Source organism: Bos taurus, chromosome 15 (genome assembly GCF_002263795.3).
Source record: "Bos taurus isolate L1 Dominette 01449 registration number 42190680 breed Hereford chromosome 15, ARS-UCD2.0, whole genome shotgun sequence".
Classification (NCBI taxonomy): Eukaryota; Metazoa; Chordata; class Mammalia; order Artiodactyla; family Bovidae; genus Bos; species Bos taurus.
The window spans coordinates 23,895,751-23,910,332 of record NC_037342.1 but is presented as its reverse complement, the minus strand read 5'-3'; the positions used below and the strand labels follow the sequence as shown (position 1 = coordinate 23,910,332).

At 46.8% G+C, this 14,582-nt stretch overlaps 1 protein-coding gene across 3 annotated transcripts in view; it reads right to left on the bottom strand.

Moving 5' to 3' along the window:
- The window catches only part of TTC12 (tetratricopeptide repeat domain 12), a 46,727-nt gene that overhangs the window by 10,365 nt on the left and 21,780 nt on the right, over positions 1–14,582 (bottom strand). For all 3 annotated transcript variants that reach the window (XM_002692992.6, XM_059875089.1, XM_059875090.1), the window contains 5 exons: positions 10,742–10,802; positions 10,131–10,319; positions 8,545–8,614; positions 7,694–7,782; positions 5,462–5,630 (listed from right to left, as the gene is read on the bottom strand). In XM_002692992.6, coding sequence (XP_002693038.3) covers positions 5,462–5,630; positions 7,694–7,782; positions 8,545–8,614; positions 10,131–10,319; positions 10,742–10,802 — 578 coding nt within the window. The remainder of the gene's footprint in view (positions 1–5,461; positions 5,631–7,693; positions 7,783–8,544; positions 8,615–10,130; positions 10,320–10,741; positions 10,803–14,582) is intronic.

Genomic DNA, 14,582 nt, shown 5'->3' with positions numbered 1-14,582 from the left:
CCCAGGATATGAGCAAACAGTCTGGTGCGGCTGCCACAAAATGTAATGGGGTATCAGGCTGCCTTAAGGGCTGACCGGCACCAGGACGATGGGAGTAGAAGTCACGTGTCCATCCGGCAAGCCCATACCGAGCATCTACAGCGTGCCGAGTGCTGTGCTTGGCCGGGACACCGTGCTGAGCACCTGGCCTCCTACGGTGACATGTGTCAGGTGATAGGATACAACAGGCACATATCAAGTGGGCACGGAGCCCACCTAGCAAGAGCTGCGGGAGGATGGAGATGAGGCGGACATTCCCGCCTCACTTGAAAGTGGAGCATTGGCTACTTGTCCCTTTGTCCAGGCAGTCAACAGCACTCACTGGCACTGACTGTGTGCCAAGTGGAAAAAGACAAGGTCCCAGCTCCAAGGAGCTTGCAGGCCCGCATCAGGCATGTAGGGACAGGAGAGGCAGAGGGCACAGTAGTCAGAGATGAGGAGGTGTGAAACGGCAGAGACACACTTGGGGACTGCTAGTGGGTCCTCACAGCTAGTGTGTAGGGTGTCCTGCTAGTGGACAGGGAGCAGCCAGCCTGGGTCACGATGGACTGTCTGTCTACGGTCTTCTGGAATGTCTGTACTTTCCCTGGGCGTCCTGAGTCCCAAGTGTGGTGCGGGTGTATGGTGGGGTAGGGTGGGCTGCAGGCTCTTAAGCCTCTCTCAGTTTCTGAGTGAGAGGAAGTTCCAGGAAGTTGCATTTTATAATTTTATTTATTTATTTGGCTGTGCTGGGTTGTCATTGCTGTGTGGGCTTTTCTCTAGTTGTGGTTCAAGGACTCCTCACCACAGCGGCTTCTCTCATTGCAGAGCATGGGCTCTAGGGCGTGTGGGTTCCGTAGCTGCAGCTCCTGGGCTCGAGAGCACAGGCTCAGTAGTCATGGCACACGCCTAGCTGCTCTACGCATGTGGGATCTTCATGGACCAGACATCAAACCGTGTCTCCTGCTTTGGCAGGTGGGTTCTTTACCGCTGAGCTACCAGGGAAGCCCCGAAGCTGCATTTAAATAAAGTCCCCAGGTGATTCCTAGACACTCTATTTCTCAGAAGTTCAAGAACTAGTCTAGGAGGCAGTATAAAGTCCTTTCAGCGTTTTAAGTAGGAAAATAACCGGACAGATGTGCATTTGGGACAAATCCCTTTGGTGGTGCGGCAGAGGTGGATTAGAGCAGGTGGCACAGGAGGCGGGGAATCCAGTGGGGGAGAGCTGGGACTGTTCAGACAATCAAGGTCAAGGGATGATCTGGGATGGGGCAGAGTAAGACGTACAGTCGAGAAGACGAGGCCTCATGATGACCTAGAGGGAGTGCCTGAGACACTGCAGGAGGGAGACGGGAAGTGTGTCCACGAGATGCTGAGGAAGTAGGACTGACAAGTACCATCTCCTGAGGGGTGTGGGGAGGGAGCCATCCAGGGAGCTCCCAGGATTCTGGCCTAGGCAGCAGGGCAGATGAAAATGCCATATTCGAAGACAGAAGTTCAGCTAGGGGGTGTGGGTTTGAAGAACTACTTTTGAAATACTAAGTTTATGATAAAATTACTAAGCTTATGATAAAATTACTAAGCTTATGGTAAAATTACTAAGCTTATGGTAAAATTACTAAGCTTATGGTAAAATTACTAGGTTTATGATACTTGGGATGTTGTGATGGACGTGCCCAGTGACAGAGGGATGCTTCCTTCTAACATCTGAGAAAGAGACTTAGATGTGATAACTGGGGCCATGGACAAGAAGAGATAGGATGTTTGAGTCCCTGACCAGGAAAGATGACAGCATAAAGGGGGCTCGCCAAGGGAGCCAAGAAGGAATACGGTAGGAGGAGGGCCAGAAAGAATGCTATCATTACGAGCAGATGCCATGAGGCTACAATGGGAGATAAAGAAAGAAAAGAGCCCATCATATTGGGTTCTTATGTTCAGGAGCATGGCTTCCAGTCACCCACATGTATGGTACTGGGTTTATTTAGCAGCTTGTTCTGGGAGGGATCTGGAAGCCAAACCACCTGAGGAATGGTTGAGGAAACACGGATGCGTGGGGCCGGAAAATGTCAGTGTCTTTGGACACATCAAACAGTGGACAGAGGGAGAGTGGATACAACCCGTAGGGCTTCGACAGACAGAACCGAGGCCTCAGTACAGAAGGCAGACCTGCCCTGAGGTGGTGGGGGAGGCAGCTTGTGTTTGGTGTAAGGAGATCATCTTATATCAATCAGAACTGTTCCGGAACAGAGCACGCTCCTCTCCTTAACTGGGGAGAGACCCCTACCCTATAAGCTGCTGTGGCGCCCATTCCAGTCAAATGGAGAAGAAAATGCAAATGCTGGAATCTTCCCTGCAGCGCCTTACACACAGGACTTTTGGGAAACCCCAGAGGGGACAGTGTGCTGGGTGGGGCTGGACTGGATTGCTGCTACGGTCCCTCCACATTGGGGGTTCTGCAAAACCCCAACTTCCTCAGGAGACCATCCAGTGTTCCTGCTGTCAGAAATCATTTATTTCCCTCAGCTCAGATTCTTCCCTCACCAAAGCAAACCTGTTTTCTGTAGTCTTGCGATGAATACTAACTAACCTGAGTGGTACAGAAGAAGAGCTGGGGGTTTAAGATTCTCTGGGTTTTGTACTTGGAAACATAAATGAGATAAAATGCACACCCTAACTGGACACAGATGACAGGCGTGTCCTTTTTTGGCAGATGTTCTGCTGTGCTGACCTGCAGCTGATGGACAAAGTAGAGGGACCATAGGTCAGAAAATGGTCTAAATAACCAATAAGTGCGCTTTCCCCTTAGTTTAGGACCCTGAGCAATAGACCCAGAAGATAGAAAGTGAGCAAAAGTCATTATTGAGTCCAAACCACATGTCAGGCGTGATACTAGTTGCTTTCTTTGATGTGGCAGATGCTGTTTGCTGGTGAACCAGACATCCCGTTACCCTCCTTCTGTCCTGCCTGCCTCTGCCTCAGAAGCTGGGACCATCTGCCCTCCAGGGTGGCATGTGACACAGTTCTGACCAAAGAGAAACAAAAGCAGCAGCTCCTCTTGATAAAAGGGACAGACCCAGTTGGTGCTAATCTGTCTTAAAGAGGGATGTGATGCTTGGAGTTGCAGCAGCCTTATGTGACCATGAGGGAAAGGTCAAGAGAGGGACCGAGACCTTGAGCCTGCCATCATTAAGCCACCATCAGCTATTACTATCTTTAGTCTTTTGGTTTACAGAAAAACAAGATGAGTTCTCTGGGTTAAGTCAAGAGACTAATCTGTCAAATGTGGCAGAAAAAAGTTTACCTGGCATATAGGCATCATCTCTCTGACGTTTCACCATAAATCTCTGATACAGATGAGATACCAGGCGCATCAGGGCTTAGCAGTTTCCTGGGTCACACCAGCAGAAAGAGACACGTGGAAGGCTGAGGCTCCTGACTGCTGCAATCTAAGCCCCAGCACTTTTCACAAAGGGACACTGGCCTTCACTTTGCTGCTGCCATGCACACTTGTCCCTTCACCTTCTCATACGGGGAGGAATGCGAGGGTCATGGGACCTGGCCTGTTTCAAACTATCTCATTTCAGAGAACACGTTCTACCTCGTTCCAGTTTACCTGGAGATAGATATTAACAAGAAGAGTGGGCACAGAGGTGATAAACGGAGATTTCTTCGTCTAAAGCAAGTAGGCTGTACTGCACAAGATGATGACAAACGCCAAGACACTGGAAAAATTCAAATGAAACTCAAGCAATTCAAAAACAAGCTTGGGCGGGGGGTGGGGGAAAGCTTATGATAACTGTGGCTGTATTTACTTAAAAAGACCAAAACCAAACAAAAAAAAACATATGATGAAGGTACGGAGGAAATGACTGCAGAGTCATTTGAAATGTGCAATGTGCTTTTGATGACTTAACTCTGCTAACGACCCATCTGCCCGTGTGCGCCGAGCTTCAGGGGCTGCCAGGGCTTGTCCTGTGAGCCGCAGGGCTGGGCTGGGCTGAGAAGGGGCAAGTCAGAGCCCAGGCTCATCCCCATACCATCCTCAGCACCCACGGGCCTCCTCACCAACATGGGACAGGCACCAGAATTCTCAGCATGGTCCAAGCAGGTCTGACACGGCTTCAGATTTGGCTGCCTTTCTAACGGGGAACAGAGACTAGGAGTGAGCTCCATGGCCTGGGAGACAGCTGGCTGAGATGACCCGAGTCACTCTCCTACCCCACCTGTGAAATGGGGGAAGGACACTTATCTTGCCTCCTTCCCAGTGAGATAATAGTGAACAGAATCGGAAGCCAAATTCTGTTTTTAGATTACATAGGAAGCATTTATAAAGCAATGGTATAACCATGGCTGGGGTTCCCAGATGGTGCAGTGGTAAAGGACCACCTGCCTATGCAGGAGACACAAGGGACTTGGGTTCAATCCCTGGGTCGGGAGTCCTCTGGAGGAGGAAGTGGTACCCCACTCCAGTATTCTTGCCTGGAGAATCCCATGGACAGAGGAGTCTGGCGGGCTACAGTCTGTGAGTTTTCAAGAGCTGGACGCGACTGAGCACACACACAGATGCACACACAGACACGATCACAGCTACTATTTCTTTTAAATTGAACCACATGAAATTGCCAACATGCAACCTTTTCTTGACATAAAAAGTGGCAATTTCACATATTCAAACTAATGATCTTTAGATGGAAAAGCACCAGGCAGGATCACTATGGCTCATTTAAAATTAAAAAAAAAGTCTACTTAGGAAAGAGGCACATTCCATTCCTATCACCTTAAGCCTTGGAAAGACCTACACACAACAGCATTTGAGATGTGTTGTATTTATTTGTACCCTACTCACTCCAGAAAGGATTTAAGGATAAGTAAAATCAGGTAGCATTACCTGAAACAGGAATAAACAAAGAAAAGTAAGAACAGGAGCAGGGTGGAGCCAAGACTGAGGCTCAAAGAGCAGAGGCAAATGGCCCGTTTTACAGGTAGGTTCCAAATCGGATTTTGCAAGTGCCGCCATATTTACATGGTCTGCAGGGTCTGTTCCCTGGTGCCCAGGGGTTAAGACTCACGCAGGGGACCCGGGTTCGATCCCCGGCTGGGGGACTTGGTCTGACATGCCGCAGCTAAGAGTTTGCATGCCTCAACCAAAGACCCTGCCTGCCACAACTAAGACCTGGCACAACCAGATAAATAAACCTGTGAAAAGAAAGACACAAGCGCAGAAGTGACACTGTCCATGGTAGTAAGTTCAGACAGGAGTTTGTCCTGGAGGTCCTTAAGAGAGAGTGTTCTTCTCACAGGCTCCTTCTGGTTTTCAACCCTTAATCTGGTCAGCTGGCTCCTCTCACGTCAGAGATGTGGGAAAGGGGACAGGTCTTAATGTGGCAGGTGAAACCTGAGATGCCGCAGGGAAGCTCCCGCTCGCACGCACGCCGAGCCTTACCGGATCAGGTCAAGGTGGCCGATGATCAGGCTCCGTCCATTCTCCGTCTGGGCGAGCTGCAGCAGCAGGGCCAGGCTCTGCTGCCGGATGGCCGGGACCCTGGAGGCCAGCAGGGAGGGCAGAAGCGGGCCCGTGTCCGGACGCAGCACAAGCAGGCGCTGGTTCTCCTCTGCAGAACACAGGGCACGTCAGCCTCATGCAGACCACGATGGTCACGTGGGCTCTGTCTTCCCTCCTCTAACGAGAAACCCAACTCTTCTCCAGGAGGCAGGCTAATGAAGGTAAGAGCACGGATTCTAGAAGCAGAATGTGGGATCTGAACCATCAGGAAATGACCTTAGCCGAGTTATTGATCCCTTAGCTTCCTCATTAGTGGAACGAGGAAGAGGACCAACGTAACAGTTGTCATGACGATGCAATGAGTTAATGCGTGACGGTGTGGAGAACAGGGGCTGGTACATACATATATGTTAGCTAGTATCATTGTTCTTGCCAAAGGCTCCATGGTGGACGGTATCCGGAAATGTGAAGAAAGGGAAAGAAATCAGCTGAATGGTGAAGAGCTTTAGACCATCAATTTTCATCTAATGGCCAAAGCAACCATCTGAGTTCTTTCTAGAAAACTAGAATGACCACACGAGAACATTAATGAATGAAGCACACTACCCTTCCTGGCTGTGAACTACTTCCAGGGTGGTAGCATTGGATATGCCCTCTCCCCCATCACCCAGTTCATTTTCTAAACCAGTGCATGAATTTATCTGAGAGCAGGCAGAGGGATACAGGCTGGAACATGAGGCTGAGCTCTGAAACAGAGCACAGTTTGTTTAGATTACAGAAAAAAATGGACAGTAGCTCACTGTCAACAACTCAAATAACACAAAATGTGAATACAGCTGAAAATAAAAGTTTCTTCTCTGTAACCTCCTCCAGGTAAGCACTTTCCCTAAGGGGGGCTGGTATTCATATGAATAATGTTAAAATATAATACATCCTTCCCATAATTGGCTTTTCTCTCCAGTCAGCACTATATCCCAGACCTACTTCCATGCCTTTACTTTTAAGCATTCCTTTGTCCTATTTAAAAACATCTCTGTATTTACTGAATTGGATACACCAAGATTCCATTCACCTGAGACAGAGCATTTATGTCCTAAGTTGTGTCTGATGGTATTTTTCCAGATGTTAAAAAAGATGTGACCTCAAGGTTCACAGAAACCAAAGTTGGGTGCAGACTGAGGAAGTGGGGCTGTACAGAGGGAGACAGGTCCCATTCAGACTGAGGAAACACCTTGTCATCAAGTCCATCTTCTTAACCTCAGGCAAGGGGGTCTACGCAAACACCCCCCAGGGCCCATGCAGTGCCCTACGAGCAGCAGGGCACCTGGATAAGGATGTTAGTCTGAGCATAATTCCCTTCATGGAAGAGGCCCCCTGATTCTCTAGAACCTAAGATTTCTACAATTTAAGGTGATACCTCCACTCTACTAAATGAATAAAAAAAATTATATTCTCTCATATTCAGCATTTAACCATTTACAGGCTGCATTCATAAGCTCCCTCGCTGATTTCCCATGAGAACCCACGCATGGGAGAAACAGCTATCACTATTCCCACTTTCACTGTTTTGTGTTCAAACATTTTTCCTCATTTGAAAAAACACTTTTTTTTTTTAAATGAGAGAAACACCTAAAATTTTTATTTACATTGAGGTCACTGAAGTGGCGACCGTATAAAAATTTAGCAAACTCCAGAAGATGCTAATATGTAAAAAGGGAAGAGTGAGGGTAAATAAAATCCCCAAAGCATGTCACTGTTTCACTTTAATTAAGCAGTCAGTACTAATCAGTGTCACAAGAGGCCATCAGGGATGGCCGTAAATCTCATGATGCTGAAATGGGTACTAAGGTCAGCAAAAAGCAGCACTATTTTTCAGCACAGAAAAGGAAAAACTTTACTTGCCCCACTGCCGATGCATGAAGTGAAGCTACTTGTCTGCAAAGAGCAGGGCAAGTGCCCAGATGATGAGACGTGATGCCGACCGTGACCTTGCCTGCGTGGAGGCAGCTATGAGAGTGCAGCACAAATCTGTATGCTTTTTCCAGGCGACAGTCTAGACCTCCACGTGCCAGGGCCTGTCCCAGGGGAACAATCACGCCTGCCCCCGCCCCTGCTCTGTAACTCTCCCATTACCGTGCACCGATGATGACCGATGGCGGTTCCCTGGCTTACCGTTCTCGCTGCACACTGCCTGCCAGAGTCTGAGAACAGATAAGCACACCGTCTCTTCCACGGCATCTTTTCCTGCTGTAGAAAAGCACCTACAGTGTGCAAGGGAGACATATTGAAATTGCAGTCTTGATGTTCCTTTCAGTTGGTTTCATTTCACCCCCAGACTCCTCAAATGTGGGTTTAAGCAGGTCACCAGGACCGAGGGACTGCTAAGCCCTGAAATGAGGTCCAGGACAAGGATGCAGCTGAGGAAGCTGGGGCTGCCTGGAGAAAGGACAGTGAGCCAGGGGCCAGGCCGATGGCTGCACCAGACCAGCGAACTGTTTACGGGCCTCCTCACGCCTGCAAATGTGTGCCAGTGACTCCAACCCGTGTCTTTTCCTAATCCCCAGGAATTGCATCAGAACAACTGAAGTACAAAATAAAATTAAAATACATTTAGCAAACTACCTCCTGCCGTATGAGTCTTTCTTCAGATGAAATTATAAATGGGTTCAGCCAGGACCCAACAGATCTCATTTCCTGAAATGATCAGCAAATTCCAAAAGAGGAAAAGAACAAAGAGCCATCTTCCAAAAACTGGTGGGAAAACCAGCAAGAATGGTCATTTCTCTGACTTTGAAGGGCTTGGAGGAACCCTGGCAAGTTTTGGTAACTTTTCTCTCTCTGCAGTTGTTAACTGTGGTGTAACTCTAACTGCTCACAGCTCAAGGGTGTTCACATGGCACTCAGTATCGACTGATAGTAGTACCGTCTGCCATCACACTGCCTGTGTACTGAGTGTCTGATTGCATAAGAAATGGTTGTCTTTCCTTGTTTTGAGGCCAGGCTGTCTTTACAAGCATCCCTACCTTCTTATGACCTCATTCTCACTGATGATACTGAATCCATTGTTTGTTCTGAATAAAGTTCGTTCTGTGCCTGAAACAAATTCGGAGAACACCACATCGTCAGAATCTGAACCGCCTGCTTGAACCGTCTAGCTGTCACAGAGCCAGATGATAACAGAAACCCAATATGGAATGTCTAGGTCACCAAATTCACAGTTTGGGCAGAAACTAATGCCTCCCATTCTGAAACCTACACCTGTCATCAGCCACTTGGTACCACAGTAAGAGGGACATCCTGTTCACGGGAGAGCTGGGTCCGGGTGGCCCCGTGAGTGATCTGACAACTCCTCATTTTGTAAGCTTTAGAGAGTCTCCAGGAGCTGCTTAAACTCCTGGAAGAACTGGCATATCCATCTGTTCTTAAATGTTTATTTTGAAGCTGTTTCCAGGCTCTAGAGAGGAACTGATAATCATCAAGAAGCTACTGCAGGGGTGTTTGAGCACCCTCCACTGTACACTAAAGAGAAGTTAGACTCCATCCATTTGTACAAACAAACAGCATTCTGGCACTGAGAAGCAAGGAAGGTTTCAGCCCTGGGATCAGTGATGACAGGAACTGGTAAGAGAGCAGTATGGGTCTCATTAGCAGGAGAAGAGCTGATGTTTGCTCTGAAACTCTTTTCACATCCTAAGAAACTATCAAGTGTGACTGGGATGAACTTCATGGTTTTTCTTACAAAATTCTGTCTTCCATTCCTCTATAGTTGGGGGGAGATATGTGGGGATAACAGAAGGTGTTTGGGGTATATATGGGGTATGTGGGGCTTCCCTGGTAGGCTCAGCTGGTAAGGAATCTGCCTGCAATGCAGAAGACCCCAGTTCGATTCCTGGGTCAGGAAGAGCCACTGCAGAAGGCATAGGCTACCCACTCCAGTATTTTGGGGCTTCCCTGGTGGTTCAGACGGTAAAGAATCCCCCTGTAATGCAGGAGATCTGGGTTCGATCCCTGAGTTGGGAAGATCCCCTGGAGAAAGGAGTGGCTACCCACCCCAGCATTCTAGCCTGGAGAATTTCATGGACAGAGGAGCCTGGCTGGCTACAGTCCATGGGGTCGCAGAGAGTCACGACTTTCGCACGGGGTATGTGTGGGGTATGGAAATGGTGTGTGGGTACGTGCAGCCCGTGGGGAACAGAGGAGAGGTGACGTGTGTGGTGTGTGGCTATGTGATATAAGCATATATGGTGTCTGTATGCCGTGCGCATGGTGTGTGTGTGATGTATGTGATACAAGCACACGTGATGTGAGCACGTGCTGGGTGTGCATGTTAAGTACGTATGCAGTGGTGTATGCTGTGTTTTTTGTCGCGTTGTGTGTCTGCTATTTATTGCAGGTGTGTGTGCAGTGTCAGCAGAGGACAGGATGGAGCTGGCTGGGGTGGGGGATATTTCTTAAGCACCCCCTTTAGCACCTGCATTATAATAAATCTTCAATCAATATTTGTGGCAGGAAGGGAGGAAGGGATTCTTTGCCTCCTATGGTCAGACCTCTAAACCCTGTCCCTTCAGACTAGACAACATTCATGAGATCACACACACTGCTGGCTTACAATCCTTCATCATCTCAGTCAGGATTTCAATCCCCCCTGCGTAGAACAAAGGGATCTGATCAGGCTTGGAAAGAGTCTCCAGAAGATTCTTGGTCGTCACGGCCGAGTTCTTTCCTGAGTCCAGTGACTCCTGGGCTTCCTTCTCTTGAACGTCTGCTTTCTCTCGAAGATCTACCTGATTCAGGTATTCTAGCAAAACAAGGAGGAGAAGCACACCAACATCCTAACAAGCAACCCGTGCACCAACCTTTTTCTGAAGATGGACAGTTGAGAGGCAGAAAGCATGAGAATAATTCAAACTTGTTTTCAGCATGGAAAACTTTTAGGAAGGGTGTATAGTTTCTACCCAGAATCTTAAAACATCTTGGAATCATTCAAGGACAATGTCGCTTGTGGTCTAAAAGGCTTGAAGGCAGGATGGCAGAGAAAAGGAGGAAGGCCAAGAACAGAGAAAGAGGAGGTGGGCAGGGTGGTTAATGAGAGGGCTGGACTGTGCAGGGCCGGGCAAGGCTGTGCCCGTGGCCAAGTGCAGAGAAGGCATGGAGGGCACCCCAGAGCCAGAGCACAGGGGGAGGTGCAATTCAAACAAGGGCGTCAGCAGGAAGTCTCACCTTTTACCTGTGTCTGCAGCTGGGGGTTTATTTCTAAGATCTTCTGATAACACTCTCTAGACTAGAAGAAAGAAACAAGGCCATGAAGAGTGGCTAGTGGGGAGTGGTGATTATAAGAAAGCCACTGGGTACCACAGGGCTTGGCTTCTTCATTATCTCCTCCCAGCCTCCCTTGCTCCCCTCGTCGGAGGCAGGCATGGGGAACGCAGCATGCATTTGACATTTTGTTTAGGCTTCTCTGGTTCTGTGAGGCAATGGGCATTATTTCAAAATTCATTTTTAAAAATAGTGTTGTCAGATACAGTCTGTGATGGAAAATAACCACTCCTAAATTCTCATGGTTCATGACTGGCTGGGAGAGGAATAATCATAAGGTAAATGCAAAATTCAGATGTGATATTTGCACTGAGAGAGGATGGGAGGCTACCTGTCAGATATGCCCACGTGGAATAAGGAAATAAATGAAGCTAGAAACATTGTTGACGGAGACTTCAGAACAGGAGGAGACAGTTGCTTATTTAAATATGCAGGCTGCGAAGGGCTAGTGAGGGGCTGCTCACTGGCCGTGGAATAGTCAACTAGAACACCTGAGAGTGAGGGGCTCTCACTGAGGACACTGTTAGAAAGTTTCTGCAGAAGAAAGATTCTTGCTAATGGGTTTAGGATGACAGGTTTAGGGCAGAGAAGAAAAGCTCAGGGGGAAAAAAAATGGTTCTCAGATATCTTAAAGGCTCAAGACTCATCTAGAAGGTCAGGATTAAGAAATAAACTGAAGGAAAAAAACATCACATTAAAACAGGGAAGAGTGCTGTCGGATATCGAACATGGTAACTGTAATAGACTGAATGTTTGGATCTTCCCAAAATTCATGGTGAAACCTAATCCCCAGTGTGATGGATCTGGACGTGTGGGCTCTGGGAGGTGACTGGGTCATGAGGTGAAGCCATCCCCAGAGAGCTTCCTTGCTCCTGCCGGCTGCCTAGGAACTGGGACACAGGCCCTCAGCAGACACTGAATTTGCCGGCATCTTGATCTTGGACTTCCCAGAACTGGGAGAAATAAACCTTTGTTGTATAAGCCACCTGGTCTATGGAATCCCAAAGGACTAAGACGATATCCCTGTTTCCAACTTCTTTTTAACCCTAGCTCTAATCTATCAGTAATGCTTGTTGACTTCACTGTCAGCATATAAGCAGAGACCCTCACTTCTCACCACCTTCACTGTCAGCAACCTGGTCCAAGCCATCGTCACCTCTCACTTGGATAATTTGTTGCAATAGCATTCTGACTGGTTTCCTGTCCTTTTCTTACCCTGTCAAGATACATTCTCAATACAGCAGAGTGATGCTTTAAAACACAACTCAAATCATTTCGCTTCTTTACTCAAAACCTTCTGATGGTTCCCAGGGCACTCAAAATAAAAGTTCAGGTCCTTCGAAAAACCTGCAGGGCCCTAGGGCATCAGTCCCTCACACACTCCCACGGGCTCACCCTCTCACCCTCCTTGCTCGCTCCATTCTAACCATCCGTCTATCTGAACCATTCCTCCACTGTATATCCACATGGCTTCCTCACTTTCTGCCCTCCTTTCCTTCAGAGAATCTTTCCCTGGCCACTCTCTATAAAACCAATCTCACCTTCACCACTTCCCAATTTAGTTTTCTCAGGGACACTTCTCACTATCTAACGTAACCACACATCTGCTTATTTGGTTTCTATCTTGTGACGGGTCACCCTCACTGCAAGAAAGTGAGTCAAGGATTTTGTCTTGTTTGCTACTGCATTCCTGCTGCCTAGAACAGTGCCTGGGACACAGAGAGTATGCATTAAATATTTGCTAAGTGAATTAATTAACTGAATAAATGAGTGAATAAATGGAATTTGGTGGACAGGAGATTAACATTTTCCTTTTTACCTATTATTTGACTTAATTATGATAAGTTTGTATTATTTTTGAATTAAAATCTAACAGAGAATAATTTTTTAAAAATGTACAACAGGGGGCAATTTCTTATTAAACATATAATATCTTGTAAATGGAAAGACATCTCATGTTCATGGATTTGAAGCCTTAATATTGTTAACAATATTCAATGCAATTCAATGCAATCTGCACTAAAATTCCATCTGTCTAAATAACATTCCATTGTGTAAATATACCACATCTTCCTTATTTGTTCATCTGTCAATGGGCATTTAGGCTGCTTACATGTCTTGGCTATTGTAAATAGTGCTACAATGAACACTGGGGTACATGCATCTTTCGAATTATGACTTTCCCTGGATATAAGATTAGGAGTGGGATTATGGGATCCTAAGGTAGCTCTGTTTTTAGTGTTTTTAAGGAACCTCCACACTGTTGTCCAATTTACATTCCTACCAACAATGTAGGAGGGTTACTTTCTCTCCACACCCTCTCCAGCATTTATTATTTATATTACTCAGCCATAAAAAAGAATAAAATAATTCCATTCGCATCAACATGGACAAACCTAGAAATTATCATACCAAGTGAAGTAAGCCAGGAAAAGACAAATATCATGATATTCCTTACATGTGAAATCTAAAAAGGAAAAAATGACACAATGAACTTATATAGAAATAGACCTATAGACATAGGAAACTGCAAGGAGATCCAACAAGTCCATTCTGAAGGAGATCAGCCCTGGGACTTCTTTGGAAGGAATGATGCTAAAGCTGAAACTCCAGTACTTTGGCCACCTCATGCCAAGAGTTGACTCTGATGCTGGGAGGGATTGGGGGCAGGAGGAGAAGGGGACGACAGAGGATGAGATGGCTGAATGGCATCACTGACTCGATGGACATGAGTCTAAGTGAACTCTGGGAGTTGGTGATGGACAGGGAGGCCTGGCGTGCTGTGATTCATGGGGTCACACAGAGTTGAACACGACTGAGCGACTGAACTGAACTGAACTGAGATTGGTCATAGCTTTTCTTCCAAGGAGCAAGCATCTTTTAATTTCATGGCTGCAGTCACCATCTGCAGATTTTGGAGCCCAAGAAAATAAAGCCAGTCACTGTTTCTACTGTTTCCCCATCTATTTGCCATGAACTGATGGGACTGGATGCCACGATCTTAGTTTTTTGAATGTTGAGTTTTAAGCCAGCTTTTTCACTCTCCTCTTTCACTTTCATCAAGAGGCTCTTTAGTTCCTCTTCACTTACTGTCATAAGGGTCATGTCATCTGCGTATCTGAGGTTATTGATATTTCTCCTGGCAATCTTGATTCCAGTTTGTGCTACATTCAGCCCAGCATTTCGCATGATGTACTTTTTTATACAGCCAGACATCCTGGGATGTGAAGTCAAGTGGGCCTTAGAAAGCATCACTACGAACAAAGCTAGTGGAGGTGATGGAATTCCAGTTGAGCTATTTCAAATCCTAAAAGATGATGCTATGAAAGTGCTGCACTCAATATGCCAGCAAATTTGGAAAACTCAGCAGTGGCCACAGGACTGGAAAAGGTCAGTTTTCATTCCAATCCCAAAGAAAGGCAATGCCAAAGAATGCTCAAACTACCACACAATTGCAGTCATCTCACACGCTAGTAAAGTCATGCTCAAAATTCTCCAAGCCAGGCTTCAGCAATATGTGAACCGTGAACTTCCTGATGTTCAAGCTGGATTTAGAAAAGGCAAAGGAATCAGAGATCAAATTGCCAACATCTGCTGGATCATGGAAAAAGCAAGAGAGTTCCAGAAAAACATCTATTTCTGCTTTATTGACTATGCGAAAGCCTTTGACTGTGTGGATCACAATAAACTGTGGAAAAATCTGAAAGAGATGGGAATACCAGACCACCTGACCTGCCTCTTGAGA